The 19012-nt window shown below is 39.7% G+C and overlaps 2 protein-coding genes across 2 annotated transcripts in view; both read left to right on the top strand.

Moving 5' to 3' along the window:
- The window catches only part of gtf2h1 (general transcription factor IIH, polypeptide 1), a 284403-nt gene that overhangs the window by 148517 nt on the left and 116874 nt on the right, over window positions 1–19012 (top strand). The gene's annotated exons all lie outside the window — the stretch shown is intronic.
- kcnj11l (potassium inwardly rectifying channel subfamily J member 11, like) overlaps window positions 1–19012 on the top strand; it is a 129213-nt gene that overhangs the window by 27569 nt on the left and 82632 nt on the right. Inside the window, exon 3 of the mRNA XM_064335668.1 lies at window positions 11839–12078. Coding sequence (XP_064191738.1) covers window positions 11839–12078 — 240 coding nt within the window. The remainder of the gene's footprint in view (window positions 1–11838; window positions 12079–19012) is intronic.

The following is a 19012-nucleotide window of genomic DNA, read 5'->3' as shown; positions in this document are numbered from 1 at the left end:
TAGGACAGTAACAGTTTAAGAAAATTACTTTAACTTGGTCAAGAAGACCCCTAACAAAAATAAATGGACCATTTTTATCAGACGGGACTTCTTCAGGGAGAATGATACATTCTGTCTGATGAGAATTGCAACACCTCTTGAGTTGGAAGTAAAAGAGGAGTGAAATACTTTGCCAACCCATCCGGCTTTGAGCTGTTCATGAGTTGAGAATAGAAGATGAGTTTCTTGTAGGAAGGCTACATCTACTTTTTGTTTATTCAGGTATGACAGTTTTTTTCCTTTTCCCTTTTTACCAGACACCATTCCTTTAACATTATAAGTAATGGAATTGTATCTAGCCATTTAATATAATTCAAAGGAGCAATTGAATACAGGACTGAAAAAAACAGGAGAAGACACTACACCAAACATAAAATAAACAACACATGAGCACCCCCCACCCCCACCCATTTGATACTTCCTGAGTACATCCTACCCTGTACACTACAGGGACGTGCAGCATATCAAAAGGAACAGCATCATCTCCTACAGTTTATAAATTAGTTTACGGAGATTGAGTATTATTAATGCCAGTTTATTAGGGGTCCAAGCAGCGAAGCTGGTGGAACCCTATTGTATCTGTTAGGATTATTATTATTAGGGGTCCAAGCAGCGAAGCTGGTGGAACCCTATTGTCTGTTAGGATTATTATCATTATTCTTATTATTATTTTTCTCTGCTAAAAGTATCTGAGGCTCAGCAATCATAAGTTCTAGACCATCCAAATTTGGTAGGTGGGTTTCTATGGCCCCCCACTACTCAGGCACTACAAATCACCTATGTCAGCCAGATGGTGGCGCTATAACAAAGGGTCATGCTGAAAAGGCTATAACTCCCACACCATAAGTCAAATCAACACAAAACTTTATCGACCTATGCATCTGAATGTGCTCTACAACTTTGCTATTGGGACCACCTGTGTCTGCCATATTGTTTGCCCGCCATTTTGACTTTTTAGTTGCGGCGTGGAAGCTTTCTCCGCTAAAAGTGTCTGAGGCTCAGCAACCATAAGTGCTAGACCAACCAAATTTGGTAGGGGGGTTCCTATGGCCCCCCACTATTCAGGCACTACAAATCACCTATGTCGGCCAGATGGTGGCGCTATAACAAAGGGTCAAGCTTAAAAGGGCATAACTCCTACACTGTAAATCAGATCAACACAAAACTTAATTGACCGATGCATCTGAATGTGCTCTACAACTGCAATGCATGTTTGATATTTATGATTCGAGATCGGGGAGACTCCGATCCAGTCGGTAACATTAAGATTATGTCTATAAACCCCTCACACTACAGGATCATTTGGGAAGATAATCTGTTCAGATCAGCCTTGAATCGGGAACGCCCCTGCGATTGTTGGGAAGGGCGAATCGGACTTAAAATTAGCCCAATTATCCTCTTGTGTGGGGCCAGCATAAGGTAGCCAAGTCAGGTGACGTGTGCTTGTACATTCATCCTCGTTGATACAGCGCAAGCTTCGAGTTCACTTCAGTAGCAATAGGTGTTCTAATTTGGAAATATTTTATTATAGGAAGATGCTGTATTGTTATTGAAATATGCTGTGTTTAGATCTATTTTAAAGTGAAAGACCTGCTTAAAGATAATTTACTTTACAATTGTTTAATTTTTGAAATATATTTAATATAGTTTTCTATGGTTTAGTGTTGTAACACTATAGGCCTATGCTTATTGATATGTTGAACAGGCTTCAACTTAAAGGTTGTTAATAAACCAGGTTGTTAATAAACCGTGAATTCGAAAATGAGGTCAACCCTTGTGGACATTACGTTTCTGATCTATTAAGGTAATTTCAGTATCGTTAGGTACCGAGTATCGAATCAGTATCGTTTAAGTTTCACGTATCGTTTCAGTATTGAGTATCGTGATACTAAACATTGGTATCGGTATCAAAGTCAAAATTTTGGTATCGTGACAACACTAGTCTGACGCCTTTTTTAGTTGCGGCTCGAAAGCGCTGCAGCTCTACGTACACGCTGGGCCATCTAAGTGTTACGACATGCCATCTAAGTGTTACGACATAGTAAAGGCCTTTACGGCAAGCGGCCAGGACACATCCATGGCGACGCAACTAAGTAATCTGACAGCGTCTCTTAGGATACAATTTGCCATAAGTCATCAATATTTTATACAATAATCATGATATTCAGTAGATATGTTGGGTGGAGGTATATGATCATGAGGACAAAACCATTTTAAAATCACTCCATAGGGGGTGCAATAGTGCCAATGCTTGGACTGACACATGTTGCACAGCCTTTGCTTTGTCCATTTTCATCTCATACTATATTATGTAGGGGGGCGACATAGCCCAGGAGGTAAGACCGATTGTCTGGCAGTCGGAGGGTTGCCGGTTCAAACCCCGCCCTGGGTGTGTCGAAGTGTCCTTGAGCAAGACACCTAACCCCTAATCTGCTCTGGCGAATGAGAGGCATCAATTGTAAAGCACTTTGGATAAAAGCGCTATATAAATGCAGTCCATTTACCATTTATATGAATTTTTCAAAGTTTGGAATTTCAATAGCTTTTAGGTCACATGACCTAGACACCTCAAACTACTTTCATTTACCTCTTTTCCACCAACTCGAACCTAGTTCTGGTTCTGGGCTGGTGCTAGTGCCGGTTCGCAGTTGGTTCAAGTTGCGAACCTTCTAAGAACCGGTTTGCTTTTCCACGGGCTAGAGAGCCATGTCATTACATGACTGTATACGTCTGTATAAGTCTCCGCTTTCCCAGCAGCATCATTACCTATTAAAATGTATGTCCTGTAAACATACAGATAATAAACTGTCTAAATGTAAAAAACCAACTTCATGCATATACATTTAGTTATATTATTACAGCCTTATGTACTATATCAACTTTAAGATAAGGAACACACTCATAATTATCTCATCGCGACCCATTAAATCCAATGGCGCAGACGTTGCTTCATAAGCCGCGTTTCCACCGCAGGAACTTTCCCCAGGAACTAGGAACCTTTCCTAGGAACCTGCGTTTCCACCGCAGGGACCAGGGTCTAAATTAAGTCCCTAAATTATTTTACCCCAAAAAAAGTCCCTGCTCGGGGGGTAGTACTTTCCAAAAGTACCAGAACTTTTGGGGTGGGGCGCAAGCGCTGAATATTTCTGATTGGTCGACTACTCGCAGTATTTTATTTCAACTGCCATTTTTAAAAGTCTGCAGCCGCAAACCGATTTATTTTCATAATAATAACTTGAATTCAAACTTGTATGTTATGCGGCGCAGTAGCCTACTTTTGGTTATAGCCAGCCAATGTCTTGGAACAGATGAGAAATTAAAAGATTGAGGATTATAACGTGTGCGCTCTTCTGTTCTTTTCTTGCTTTAGTATTCGTTTTATAAAATGTTAAGCATTCATGCTGGGACAGCATATTACGTACCAAAACATTAAAACGGTTTAATTCAGTTGCTCATTTTCTTCCGGATTTTCTTTGTTAGCCCTTTATAATTGACTCAAAACGTTTGATACAGTTATGTGAGGTATGCGGTAGTTCTGCGTAATTTACATTGGTGATACAGTAAAAACAAACTGGAAATCACCTTCCGCTCTTTTTGTCAGGGTGAAATAACAGGTTAATTCTAGTAATCGTCCCTTTTGCTTTTTCAGACTACCATAATTTTACTCTGCGATTCTTCAATTCCACAAAAAGACCAAGACTATGGACTAATTTATGGTGCATGGTTTGCATCTGGAGGGCACACCTCGCTGGTCCGTTAGCAGTAACTTTGAAGGAAATCAAACGGTGGCTATACCACTGCAATATTAATTAAAATTTTCACGCAAGTCCGAGTTTTCATTCTATTTATTCTTGTCATTTTGCGATTAGCCTATATGGAATTGACGGTGGGAGTCGAAGTAATCAATTCAACAGCAAATTGATTACAACGTGTGCATGTTTTCTGCTGTTGTTACCAGTTATTTGTGGAATGTGAATGCATTCTGTCGCCTCGGATGTCAAGACATGAAAGTGAATGTTCGCATAAAACATAATGAATGTGTTTGAGAGGATATGTAAAACAGTTACAATCTGACTATTGGCCTGTTATATCCTATTTGTTGCATAACAACGGTCCAAGTCGAACTTTCAATGAGAGTTTTGCTTGACAACGTTAAAATATGCCCAAACGGCCGCGGAAGAATATTTCAATTTCAGGTGATTAAGTCGATAAAAATCAATAAATACTAAAGTAACCATATATAATCATTGTTGGTAACCCGTTGTATAAGTAGAATAAACCCCTCCGGGCTGTCCCGGTTATTAGAAAATAATGTAGGCTACTTCGGTGGTAATATGGGGTTACAGAAGAAATCATACGACAGATAGACCGATGACGACGTCGCTTTTTCATACGTCAGTGGGCTAATTCGCCTAATCTTCGCAGGTCTTTAGACCGCGGTGGAAACGCAGACAACAATGGGCTGAAGGAACCTTTTAGTTCCTTGAAAAGTAGTTCCTGGGACTAAAAGTTCCTGGTACTTTGGGTGGAAACGTGGCTATAATTTCAAACTGCTTTCCTCTCGGCTATTTTGCGTCCTGCGACTTGGGTTACAACAGTGAATATGTACGGATTCCTAGACGTGCTTTCTCATATTAACCTCAAATACGCAAGACAGGATACTTAAACAGTATGCTAGCAAATTTATGTCTAGTTCCATTCATTTATATGGGGTGGTCGATACAGGTCCCCTTAGCAACCAAAAACTAGCGCTGGGCCACCTCTGACTTGTTTGCTGGCACTGAAAAAAATCACGAAAGTACTGAAAAAATAACTACTGGAGGATATCAAAGACATTTTTTCCTACATAACTAGGTACAGGTTGTTTGCGATATTTTGCCTATTTCATATATAGTTGCAAATCTGTTTACGTTACCTAGCTAACGTTAGCTGGAACATTATTTCACAATATATTATTAATATTAATATGAATTAGTTGGCCATGAACATCAATAGAGAATACATTGCGAATGTTTATTTAAACTGTAAAATCTATCTAACTTAACGTTAGCTAGTTAAATCTACATTTTCTCTTGTTCGCCGGTAATGTAATCCTATCCTCTGCCCTGTTTGTCACTCTGCCTGAGGAGAAAATGCTGTACTCGCGCTGTTGTTTATTTGGTTGTCATGACACACGTGATCCAGCCGACCAATGGTGTAACTTCATCACTCAGTCACTCAGTCAGAGACATTCACGTTTGTAGGGCTGGCCTCGCTGTTGCAGTCCTGCCAAAAATAACTTTGTATCAGTGTGTGCAGTGACTAAAAATATGTGTCAAGAAGTAATATACTTCGGCCAGTTTCCACTTCGTAGGAGTGACGAGGTCTACAGTAGGCTATCATTGCTAAATCGCTGGCTATTGGAGTGGTGCTAATTTAATGCTTTAGGGTTTGTTAATAATTGGCCTGATTTTTGGGGAATGCCTGGCCTACTGAAAAGATACGGACTCTGGCATCTGAGTTGGAGAGGTTCTCTAGTCCTATCCACTAACCTAGCTACTAGTTGTAGTGAGGCCAGATCTAGACACTTCATCAGGGTAAACAAAACTACCAAACAGCTTTTCAGGTTCTTCTTGCTAGTCAGTTGAGCTTGGCATGGGGATTCCCCAGTCACATACGCTAACAGTAGAAAGAAGCACACGTTTAAATCCTGTACTGATTTGTAACACAATCCAGGTGGGTGTGCCTACTTAACTGGTAGGCGTGAGCCCTGTCATACTCTTCCACAATTAAAATGCAGCCAAGGTGCAACTCCTGGGAGAGGATGTCAGCGCAAGCACTTGCAGACCTCTGCTGATAGATTAGTTGATGGATTAGCCTAAACAAAATGGCTGGAGGGCCAGGCTAATCCTGGAGTTGGTGTCCTTCATTCTGTGGAGCCATTGGAGGGGGCATCATCTGAATAAAGGACAAAGGTTCTTCCCAAAAGGTAGTATTGGAGAGTCAGCATTTTATGACGACATTGCTTTTTAATGGTACTGTACAAACTCTCCCTGGGGCTTGGCTTGCAGCTGATGTAGAGTTCTGGTTGAAGTTTCCCAGCTTCTGCTCACCCACCGCCCTACCACCTGCGCCCTCGACCCTATCCCCTCATCTCTCCTCCAGGCAATCACACCTGACATCCTCCCTTTTGTCACCTCCCTTGTGAACTCCTCCCTATCTTCTGGATGTTTCCCCTCATCCTTCAAGAGGGCCCACATCACCCCGCTGCTGAAGAAACCCACACTAGATCCTTCAGTCATTCAGAACTACCGCCCGGTATCTCTCCTCCCTTTCCTATCCAAAACACTTGAACGTGCCGCATCTAACCAACTCTCTGCTTTCTTCTCTCACAACAACCTGCTTGATCCCCACCAGTCTGGCTTCAGGCCTGGCCACTCGACTGCCTGGCAGCCTCCCTCTCCTCTGTCCTGATTCTTCTAGACCTCTCCGCTGCATTTGACACTGTGGAGCACTCTATCCTACTGTCCTCCCTGGCAGCAACAGGGATCTGCGGCACAGTCCTTGACTGGATTGAGTCTTACCTCTCTGACCGTTCCTTCCAGGTTGCCTGGGCGGGTAAGGTATCACCACCCCGTCCCCTCGCCACCGGAGTTCCCCAGGGCTCAGTCCTCGGTCCCCTTCTCTTCTCCTTGTACACCAGATCCCTTGGCCCTGTAATATCTGCCCATGGCTTTTCCTATCACTCTTATGCCGACGACACACAACTCTTTCTCTCCTTCTCCCCATCGGACACACAGGTCCCTGCCCGCATCTCCGCTTGCCTGAGGGACATACAGAGCTGGATGGACAATCACCACCTGAAGCTCAACCCGGGAAAGACGGAGCTAATCTTTATTCCTGCTCTATCCTCTCCCCTCCTCGACTTTTCCACTTCCCTAGGGGTCACCTTAGTGACATCATCACCCTGTGATCATCACCACCTACTCAACCCAGCTCCTGGTCCAAGCAATGGTTCTATCCCGCCTGGACTACTGCAACTCTCTTCTGGCTGGACTACCAGCATCTGCCACCAGACCCCTGCAACTCATTCAGAATGCTGCGGCTCGTCTGGTCTTCAACCTCCCCAGACACTCCCACGTCACTCCCCTGCTCACTACCCTCCACTGGCTGCCTGTTACAGCTCGCATCAAATTTAAAACATTGGTCCTAGCATACCAGGCAGTCAAGGGATCAGCCCCAGCATACCTCCACAAGATATTCAAACCCTACATGCCAGCCAGATCCCTCCGTTCTGCTACCTCAGGACGCCTAGCACCTCCCCCTCTTCGCACCTGCACTTCCAGAACACGTCTCCTGTCTGTTCTGGCCCCACGATGGTGGAATGACCTCCCTGTGGAGGTCAGAACAGCTGAGACACTGACCCATTTCAAACGACGACTGAAGACTCACCTCTTCGGGCTGCACCTCTCCCCATCCCACCCTACCTCCCTGTAAATGACTGTAAGCTTAGGGTTGTAACTAGGCAGCTGTTTCGTAGGTGACTTAGGTGCATTAACTGTCTTAACTACTGCTTGTATTTTTTCCATAGATTGCGTTGTTGCCGTTCTCGTTGTGTTAGTGTTAATCAGTTTAACCTTCAGGGTCCACGTTGAACTATGCGGTTGTTCCCTGCACTTGGACCGGTACTTCTCTCTAGGGGTTTCGTCATACTTGTTCCTGGTTATGGTTATACACTTTGTTGTACGTCGCTCTGGATAAGAGCGTCTGCCAAATGCCTGTAATGTAATGTAATGTAATGTAATGGTTGCTCCTTACCATCCACCTCCTGGGACAACACGGGCCCAGTCCTCTATCCAAGGTGCACAAAAGAAAAGGCATGGAAAAGTGAGAGCTAATTAAAAGAGGATCACCACATAAGCACATCACCTGGCACTGCTCCATTTACTGGACTGGATCAGGGCTCCCTTTTGAGTGAGGTCAGTCAATGGACCAGCCAGACTATAAAAGTTCGGAATAAACCAAAGATAATAGTTATGTTATAATAGTCTACTAAAGGACTGACTCATCCCAACCTCAAGAAGAACCCCAGGTACTGTACCGCCGTCAATTGCGCACTTTCTGATCCCAGCTCATCGGACGCAAAATTGAAATTGAGATGGTGGATCTGAGGTCCCTCCCTATCAGAATAAATTACCTAATTGTCTACATCCCCAATACACCATATAACCTCAAAAGGTCCTTGCCACTTGGTGAGTAATTTGGATTATGATGACAGGAGTAACACTAGGACTTTATCTCCCAGTTTAAATGTTTGCAATTGAGCTCCCCTGTTGTATTGCCGTTTCTGATGTTCTTGAGCCTGGAGTAAATACTTGTGCAATTTAATCTTTACTTGGACTCTGCTCTCGAGTTTCTTTTAACAGGTCCAAAATGCCAAAGGGCCTTCACCCGTATAATAGTTCAAAGGGGGGAATCCCCATGGTGGCTTAGGGAACAGCAAACAATAGTTTGTCCCAATTTTGTATATCAGTAGAAATGAACTTACAAATCCTTGTCTTTAGAGTCTTATTGAACTGCTCTACTAGCTCGTCGGTTTGAGGGCGGTAAATGCTAGTTCGAATAGACCTGACATCCAGCAATTTGTACAGTTCCTTTAGTGTCACATAAGCAAGGTGCCTTGATCTATGCTCTTTCAGGATTCCCACATGGGAGAAAAAATGAAATCGCACCAGTCACCCAGGTGTGTGTGCTCTCTCCACCAGCAATATGTCTTAGCTGATATATTGCAGAGGGGCACTGCTTCTAGTTATAATCCACTAGGACTAACACAAATGATCACCTCTGGCACTTTGTTCTAATGGCCCAATGAGGTCCATGCCAAGCCATTCAAAGGGGAAATGGAAGTGGATGCAACTGCACTTTTGGAATGGTCGCCAGAATAACTTTTTGACATTCTGGGCACACCACATGAAGCCAGGATTTCTCTCCTAGCACGTGCCAGCGGATGCAATGATTCGTGCACAGATAATGATGTCATAGACCAGCAAAGAATAAGCTCCCTAAAAATCCTGAAACTTCAATGGAGGTTTACCATATGGATAGTGGGAGACTATCATCCACATGACATATCATAGCAAGTTATTTGAGAATATGAGGAATAATTTCATATATAAAAATGTCTAGAATGATTTGTGAATCGTGATGATATTGTGTTCTAACCTTGATGCTATAATATAGCTTCAAGCTATAGTATAATCTACTTTTGTATCAGACCAGAGACTTAGCGCCTGCGCAATCGAGTGCATTCCCAGTATCCACTGCATGAGTGGCCAATCAGGTAGTGATACGATCAGCCTTCAATCTCGCCCACTGAAGACAGCGGTGCCCTGTCGTCCATTTATATATGGTCAATGGCACACCATCAGCAGAAGTCTCCGCGTATGCCTGGCTAATTAAAATGGGCCATTATACAATTAAGTGTCTTGTCATGCCCCAAATGACCTGCCATCTGATTGTTGCGAGCCGCCTGAGAAACAGACAGCTTTCTCAGATGGCTTTTTGGCATTAAAAGTTGTGTACTATCCTCGTTTGTACATGGATCCCAACTCAGCCGATATAACTTATCTTTATTTATGTAAAATAAAGGTATGTCACTACCCTCTGCTGGTCAAGCAACCTCCCATCAATTTTAATCACCTAGCTGGCGACTTGACTCAGCATTTCATCCCTCAGCATTCATCACTGTTTGAGGGTGAAGTCAGTCACTCAGGAAAGCAGGGAAGGGCTACTAGTGCCCATGCCTGAACCTGAGTCAGACATTTCTGACCAGGGGGTTGTCCACCAGACAGCCCCTCCCCTGGATCACCAACATCCATGACCACCTGTGGGCACTAACCCTGGCCACAATACTTTTGCCCCCAAATTGAAAATTCAATCAGTGCAGTCGAATAATAATGTAAATCCCTGTGCACACACCGAATACCCATGTCTGTGAGTGTATCCCCTTTTGTGCTTACTGATATGTCTCTGCTGGAGTGGGGGAAGTGGTGCGTGAAGTGTGGCTTGCTATGTTTACTTCCATCAAGAGAAAATCCTTTCAGTTGTGCCCCTCACATTCGCAACGCCAACAACCTTGCCCTGACAACAAGTGTCTTTACCCTCAGAGAAAAGTTGTTGACATTGCCGGACTTCACTATGCATCCTAACTCGCACCTTGCTCGATCACTGAGACCTGTAAGTATCTTCACAGTTTTCCTCCGACCCCTACTTCAAAGAAGAAGTTTCCCAAGAGTCCATGCACTTGTAGCAGCCTTGGGACCATCTGACGAGCTGACGCGTCAACTAACGGAATAGGCGTTACATGAATTAACCTTCATTAAAAGGTAGCACTGTTAACCTCTTTCTTTGTTTAGCCATTGCAGAATTATCATTTCCTCTTAGGAAGAATCATATAATATTATTCCTCATATTCTGCTAATTATTATTTTACATTTTTTTCTATTCACATATTTGTCATATCACACATATTCTATCACACATTATCATAGCCAATAAGTATATATCCTTTATTTCTATTGTCGTGCCTAGTTTATTTCACTAAGTTTGGCTCTACAGACGTACAGAAGGCTGATTGGTTGTTGAAAATAATTTTTTTGTGATTAAACCTGACCAAAACACACTACAATAGTAATTCCCTCTTGAAAATGATGCAAAAGTGAGTTTCATGAGTTGTAGTGAAATATATGATTATGTTATGATTTACAGCAATGCTCAATTTAGACATTTTAGATACATTTGGAGACACAAAGGGACACCGGGGTAAACTGCTTACTTTTTGCTTCATAGATCTTTGTAGTTCCACATATCACCCCCAGATTTTGCACACTTGTGGTAAGGGAGTTTACAATCCAGGTCATATATAGTTTTATTTATTTATATATGCGTGACCTCTCAGTATTTCATCTCCAACTGAAGGAGAACAATAACAACTTTTTTGCATTTTCACCAAGATAATTGCATTATGAATGTAATCTAATCTAGTATTGTAAATGGTACAAGTGTCTTGCTTCATTTAAGCCATTTTCTAGGTCTCTGTAATAGTCAGATTTGGAGTTATAAAGCCTTAATTAGAACACCCCTAAATGGGTGAGAATTGCCCAGATTTGTAATCTGCGCAAAGGGGTTAATAAGGTTCCTGGTTACCTGGGAGAGATGAACTGCTACCCCTTCTGTGCAGCACTTTTCTATTAGCATTTGCTTAGGTTCATTTAGTTTCCTTTTCCTTTGGGGAAGGAAATCTGGTGGTCTATTTTTCATGGGATAATTTGTTAGTGTATTTTTTTAATGTGCTATTTAAATGAACATATTCAGTCTAGAAGCTTTCCCTTCTTTTGTTCTTTTTGTGCAGGTCCCTGGGCTCTTCTCCTTATTCTTTCTTAAGTTCTTTTTGCAGTTGCAAAATTAAAATAAATATTTAACTGCACCTTTCAATTAGTTTTTGCAATATTGTTTGTGCCTCATCATCAAACGAGTGGCGAGAAGCTTGAGGACATAACACTAGTTATTTCTCATTTGTTTTTAATTAATCAAATGTACCTCCTTGATACCACAAAATTGTTCCTATGAAGTTACAAAATGTAAAAGAAATGTAAAGAAACATAATGGTGGTAAAATAGAGAGCTAGTGTAATATAAAAACAGGATTTCAAAGCAAGTTTTAACCTTTCTGAAAAAAGGTTTTAACAATCTTTAATGGAGATTTTGTTTTTGCAGCATGTTTTGTACACTTCTGTCTAATTAGACATTTCTGTTACCCCAGGGCAGGTTCCTGCAGGATGTATTCACCACTATGGTGGATCTCAAGTGGCAGCACTCCCTCCTTATCTTCACCTCTGCATTCCTCTGCTCCTGGATGCTTTTTGCCATGGCGTGGTGGCTCCTGGCTTTTGCCCATGGAGACTTGGAGCCCCGTGGGACAGAGGATGGGCCTGGTCCTGTTCCCTGTGTCACAGCTATCCACTCCTTCACCTCTGCCTTCCTTTTCTCTATTGAAGTCCAGGTATGAACTCTCATCTGGTCTACTCCTATCCAGTCTCCAATAAACTCCCCAGCAGTTCTTTTTGTTTTAATTTTTTTTGCATGCTTTATTTAGCTGATTGTTTGGCTAAAACAAATATCACAAGATAGCAACTCATAAAGCCCATTTCAATTCATTTGAGTTAGCCTTAGAAGCAACATTGTAATTAATTGTTAAACATGGGCTATGTATACGCTCTTAAGTATATTCGTGAAACAGTATAATATTTCATCATAAATCCTCTTTGGACAGGATTAGTTTTACCAGAGTGAGTTAATTTTGTTTATTACAGTGCTACTCAGTGATTAAAAAATATATATTTATTTGCACTTAATATTAGGTTTTCAATTAATTGTACATTAGACATTTTGTTGACCTGCATGTTCAAACAATGAAGTACAGGGGTACAGGGATGCAGCCTAGGACTAGGACAAGTACAGAAGTAACTGAAGCAAATAGAAAATAGAAAAATAAGTACAGTACATAAACATTAGAACTGGCAGACATATAAAACGTAAAATAAAAATTAAGCAAATTATTCTATTCTAAGAGAGATGCTTCTTTTAAGTCTCAAGGGTTCCCCAGATCTGTCAAAACTTGTCTGATTTTTTGTGGAGATCAAGTTAATTTTTCTAGAGGAAGCAGTATAGCTGCTTGAGAGAGTCAAGATTAAGAGATGGCACCTTCGGGATTGACTAGAGGAGGAGGATAATGTTTTGCCAAATAAACTAGAACAGAAAACAGACATTTTGAATCATGGGCAAGAGTAACATCAGTCTTACTGCTATAATTTTATCTTTTTGCCAGAAAGAGAATTTACCTTTTTCTTCTTGACACTTAAACCACAGACCAGAGCTATTAGGATATATCATTTGCAAATGTACTGGCAGTAAATAAATCCTATTAATACATTTAAAGGTAAATTCATGTATATTTATAGAAGTACATTTAAGATGCTAATGTTCCTTCATTGAACACCATTCCTCTTCGCTGAAGGTTTGGTCTAGATCCATTTCCCAGATTCCCTTTAGGCTTAACGTGTATGACATACATTCAATAGATAATGCATAATAGATCCTTATTATCATCCCCCTAGAACCAGATGGACTTGTCATAAGTTTCTCAACATCTGTCAGCCCAAGCCGCAATTTCCCACTCTCAGAGAAATGAGGTAAAATCATGCTATTGAAGAAATCTATAAAATTCACATGTTCGCCATTTATATTGTTGTTGGATCTGCATAAAAGATTTTAATACACCATATGAAAATAAACAAGAAAGATCTGATATTCCATTCTTAGTCCACCCAAGCAACCCAATGCTTCTCAGCTGAAGAGGAAAGGCAGAGTTGAGGAAATGAGGCAAGTAGGTAATTCAAGATATGCTTTCACATCCTTACATGATAGAAGAGTGTTATACACCCCAAATCTTCCCAATATACCCAGTAGTTTTTGTTTTTCAAAATTACTGATAATTGGTAAAAGATGTATTGGTAAAGAATGGCATGCTATGGACATGTTGATTCAGAGAGAGCGAGATCTGCCAATGCACCAACTGACCATGCGTCTTAACTGAGTGGACCAGCGATATAACTGCAAGTTTGGTACACTGGCACCACCGATTGTTGGTTTGAACAGTTTAGTGAATTTAAGCATCAGCTTTTTATTTTTACAAATGAATTTAGATAAACAATTGTTCAATTATTTGAAAAAAGAGATGGGCAGATAGCAAGGGATAGAATGGAATAGGCGAATTAAATGAGGGAAAATGTTTGTTCTGATCACAGTAATTCTACCAAAAAAGGCAATGGGAAGAGAGCACCAATTACTAAGATCAGCCTTAATTTTCTTAATAAGGGAGATAGTTCTTGGAAAAAAGATTGTTGAGATCTGGTGTAACAAAAATACTGATATATTTAAAACCATCCTCAGCTAGTTGGAAGAGGGAAATGAGCTTTATGGAAGAAAGAGGGATAATGTTTAATGGTAGTGCCACCAATTTTAACAGATTAATTTTGTAACCGGAAAGGTTACTATATTGTGATATACTTCCCACTTGAAAGTGATGCAACAGTGAGTTCCTTGAGTCAAAACAGTTGATTTGTAGTGAAATACGTGAATAAGCTGTGATTTCCAGCAATGAATAATTTACACATTTTGGATAGATTTGGAGATGCTGGGTACACTGCTTAGTTTTTGCTTTATACATCTATTGTAGTTCTACATATGCACCCTTAGATTTTATGAACTTGTGGTCAAGACGTTTTTGATCCAGGACATGTATAGTTTAACCTGCTGTATATATGCAATCTCTCAATATTTCATTGCAAACTAAAAAAGTGCAAATTCATTTTTGATTTTTTGTCTAGACAGTTGCATTTGTGGCACTTTATTTCCAAAATTATGAATATGAACTAAGCTGCATTAGCATTGTAAATTGAACAAATGTCTTGCTTCATTTAAGCCATTTTTCAAGTCTCTGTGGTGTTCACATCTGGAGTTATAAAGCTTTAAATAGGGTACCCCCTAAATGGGCAAGGATTGGCAAGATTTGGCATGTGTGCTAAGGGGTTAAACAACCTTTTAAAGGATTAAAAATGTCAGTAATATTATAAATACTTTCTTTTATTAGACTCTAATGAATGTGCTTACAACCAATGTTTTCTTTCCTACATGGTGTTGAAAAAACATTCAAACTTAGTTTAGGATTGTATCTGTATTCTAAAAAAGCAATGTGTATGTGTATAATATATGAATAATATTATGAAAACCTTTTTTAAACTCTAATGGATGTGCTTACAACCAATGTTTTCTTACCTACATGGTTGTTGAAAAATTTAGTTTAGATTTGTATCTGTATTTAGTTAAAAACATTTCAATGCATTCTCCCAGTGGTAAATTTGAATGGATGTTTACCCGTGACCCCACTTTACAGGGTGTTAACCTACCTTTAACCTCAGCACCCCCATCACCACCGTGTGTCAAAAGCACAAGCTTTGCTGGCCAAAACTATTGCTTTTCAATTCATCATTGTACTGTGTAATTGTTCCATACAATTTTAAAACCATTCAAAAACTTTGCTGTCTATAGATACCAAACATGCCTTTATGGCATCTGACATGTGCAATTTTGACTTAAAACCATTTAAAGGTTTGATGTAAGTAATATTATAAAAATCTTTTTTTATACTCTAATGAATGTACTTACAACCAATGTTTTCTTTCTCATTATACATGTTTTGCCATGACCTGAATTATTAGGTTACATACTGTTGATACATGTGACAAAAGTGCCATGTATCAAATACTCATTGAGAATAACCGTAGGTTTTGCATCACATACAAGTAGTTTGTATTTTATTACATGGGCAAAAAAAAAAAAAACACTCCTACTTTCAGATATAAGAGATGGAGTTTACAGGCTGTGTTTTCATTACTTCACACTTAACCCTTTTGTTTCCTGAATGAACTATGTGTAAAATAACATTTTCATTGTCACCAACTATTTCTGTGGCCCCCTGTTATTGTGTAAAAAAATTATTACGTATTTGAAAACGTGTTATTCACAGAGGCTAACCTACCATAAAACATAAGTCCCTACACATGGTCAATTAATGCGAGCTAAAAATTGTTTGAAATACACAATTTTACAGATTACAATAATCCGTGTAATTTGCAATACAATTTTAAAACAATTCAAAAATACCATTAACCATAGCTGTTCCAATAAATCTCTAGAAATACGAAATGTCACGTGCGTGCCTGTGTCCTCCCCCAACCTCGCCTTCTGCACGCATCTCCTGGCGTAAATGCATTTTCCTACCCGTCTGCACTTTGTGCCTCTTCGGCTATCCCCAAATCCTAAAGGCCATCGACTATTGATGGGCCTCTTCGAAACTTTGGGAGCGATAGTCTAACATAACGGTGTCTCCTCCCTAACTCCGTCCTGCTTACAGGGTCACTGTGACCATTTTGATTCTTGCAACCCAGCTGTGAACATGTAGCTACGGACGTACCGCTTTTGTTTGTCGCAGAAAATCGGCTGAGTAACTAACGTGTGTACTTATTCTACTTTAGCTTTCTTAAAAACCTCTCTTATACCACTTTAACACTCCCAATTCGTTCCACAATAACGCCACTTTATGCACGCTTGCCTACTTTTTCACAAAACTTATAACTTTTCCTTGTTTTCAACTCTTTTGTGAATCCTTGCTTTTAAAACTCATTGCTATTATAACAGTTCACGTAGTTTCATTGCACACTGCCTTTCTTGCTTGCTTTTTTCATACATTTTTCTTCACTAATAACCAACTATAAACAACTTTTACTTGTTTTCAACTCTTTTGCGAGTCCTTGCTTTTAAAACTCATTGCTTTTATAACAGTTTACGTAGTTCCCTAGCAAGTTTCCTCGGTTGCTTGCTTTTTATAAATTTTTCTTCACTAATTTAACAACTTTTACTTGTTTTCAACTCTTTTTCGAGTCCTTGCTTTTAAAACTCATTGCTTTTATAACAGTTCATGTAGTTTCCTAGCAAGCTTCCTTGCTTTTTATACATTTTTCTTCACTAATTTAACAACTTTTCCTTATTTTCCACACTTTTGCTATTCCTTTAAACTACATTGCTATTATAACTGTCTATGTTGTTTAATTGCTTGCTTTTTTCATACATTTAAATCGTCACCCTATTGGCTTGTTGAGACTTTGCATGCTTGCATGGGCTTCTTTTCTTTAAACTAACATACAAGCCACTGCTTTTAAACTTAGTTACTTACATATTCTCACATATTGCTTAATTTACTGGTAAATAAATAAATGTTTCAAGTTGCACAAGCACTTTGCCCCACAAGGAGTTTAGTTACACCAAGCATTCTGAAAATTTTAATTATTTTTTAAATTTATATATATATATACTCACAGGTCACTTTATTAGGTATACCTTGCTAGTACCGGGTTGGTCTTCTGCTGCTGTAGCTCATCTGCTTCAAGGTTCAACATGTTGTGCGTTCAGAGATGCTCTTCTGCATACCTCGGTTGTCACGAGTGGTTATTTGAGTTACTGTTGCCTTTCTATCAGCTCGAACCAGTCTGGCCATTCTCCTCTGACCTCTGCCATCAACGAGGCATTTTTGGCCAGAGAACTGCCGCTCACTGAATATTTTCTCTTTTTCGGACCATTCTCTGTAAACCCTAGAGATGGTTGTGCGTGAAAATACCAGTAGATCAGCAGTTTCTGAAATACTCAAACCAGCCCATCTGGCACCAACAACCATGTCACGTTCAAAGTCACTTAAATCACCTTTCTTCCCCATTCTGTTGCTTGGTTTGAACTGCAGCAGATCGTCTTGACCATGTCTACATGCCTAAATGCATTGAGTTGCTGCCACGTGATTGGCTGATTAGATATTTGCGTTAACGGGTGCAGTTTGCAGTTGAACAGGTGTACCTAATAAAGTGGCCGGTGAGTGTGTATGTATGTATATATATATTTTATTTTTATTTTTTATTATTATTTATTTTTTTACCCTCACCATCTGGCAAGCACAACCCCCTTGCCCCTCCCCTTATCCCTCACCAACCAAACCATATCAAAGATCAAAAAGGTCAAACTCTATCGATCAATAAAATTGACAGTTTATGCATCATAGAAAACCGATCAATCACATTTTGACAATAGGTGCATCATATTTCTCTGTGGAGATTATTCCAAAATGTTTGAAAGTTTCACTTACGTAATTTCACAAGTAATTATGGACATCAGTTGAAATTGTTGGAATGCTGAAACAATTTGATTTTAGACAAAAAATGCAAGTTCTCCTAAAGTTCGTTCACCTATAGCTAGCTGTATTGTCTGACATTGAATTTTTGGAGTTGGATTATATGAAAAGACTCCAGTAAAACTTCACTCAGCTCATTTCAGAGCTACTTAAGGAACAGGGGCCACATTTATAAATGGTGCATGAGCCCAGAAAATCTTCCCCATGGATTTTGGAATTTTTTATTTTAAAAAACTTGACTTGCAAAACGTGCACATTTTTCAAACTGTGACCCATGTGTATGCACATTTTGGAGACTGTGGGAATTGGTGACTCCAATGGCAAAGTAGTGGAATACAGATAAATGTCGTACAGACCTCTTTCACTCTTTGACCTTCACTTCACATCAAAGTACAGAGCCTTGTAAAAATCATATCCCTTGTCAGAGGAAGATTCAGGCCTAAGTCATTTATAATCATATTGCCAGTGATACCTCAAATGTGTTACAAGTTTCAGCTTAAGTCATCACAGTCAAGAGTCCTAACAGTATGGACACATAAGATTCAAGTGGTTTTTCATCCCAAAATCCTTGTTGAATGTGAGGCCCAACCATATGATATAAATTTGATGGAACCAGCCCAAAGTTGTATAAATGAGGCCTCAGATTTGTCAGAAAAGTGTCAGAATATCGAGACAATTTGATTAAGGAAATAAAATTAATTCAGTATTCACTTTGTCCAATAGGCCTACTGTATAATGATGCATTGGCTGATTGAGAAGGTTTGGAGTTTGATAAACCCCATGATCTTCCATTTAGTAATGCAAAAGTGACTGATGTTTTTACATACAGATTATTATTCAACCATTTTTGATCCTCAGCAATGTTGTCACAGATGTACATTTTATTTGCATATTTTTGATCAAGAAATAATGAAAACATTTTGCACTTATTAAAGATGTTTTGATATTAATTAAAATGTATACAATTGCTCATCTTTAGTAAGTCATTAACCAGTATTCCTCGCAAGATGTCTGTCCTCATCGATAGCTCAAACCCTTAGGAGTCATAATGTCCATCATTTTGAGTTTTTGAAAAAACTTGAAAAACATCTCCTCCTAGACTGTTCGACATATAAATAGGAAACATTCACTATTTTGTTCA

This window comes from Anguilla rostrata, chromosome 5, assembly GCF_018555375.3.
Source record: "Anguilla rostrata isolate EN2019 chromosome 5, ASM1855537v3, whole genome shotgun sequence".
NCBI lineage: Eukaryota > Metazoa > Chordata > Actinopteri > Anguilliformes > Anguillidae > Anguilla > Anguilla rostrata.
Note: the sequence above shows the minus strand (reverse complement) of the source record. Positions and strands in the feature narration are given on the sequence as shown.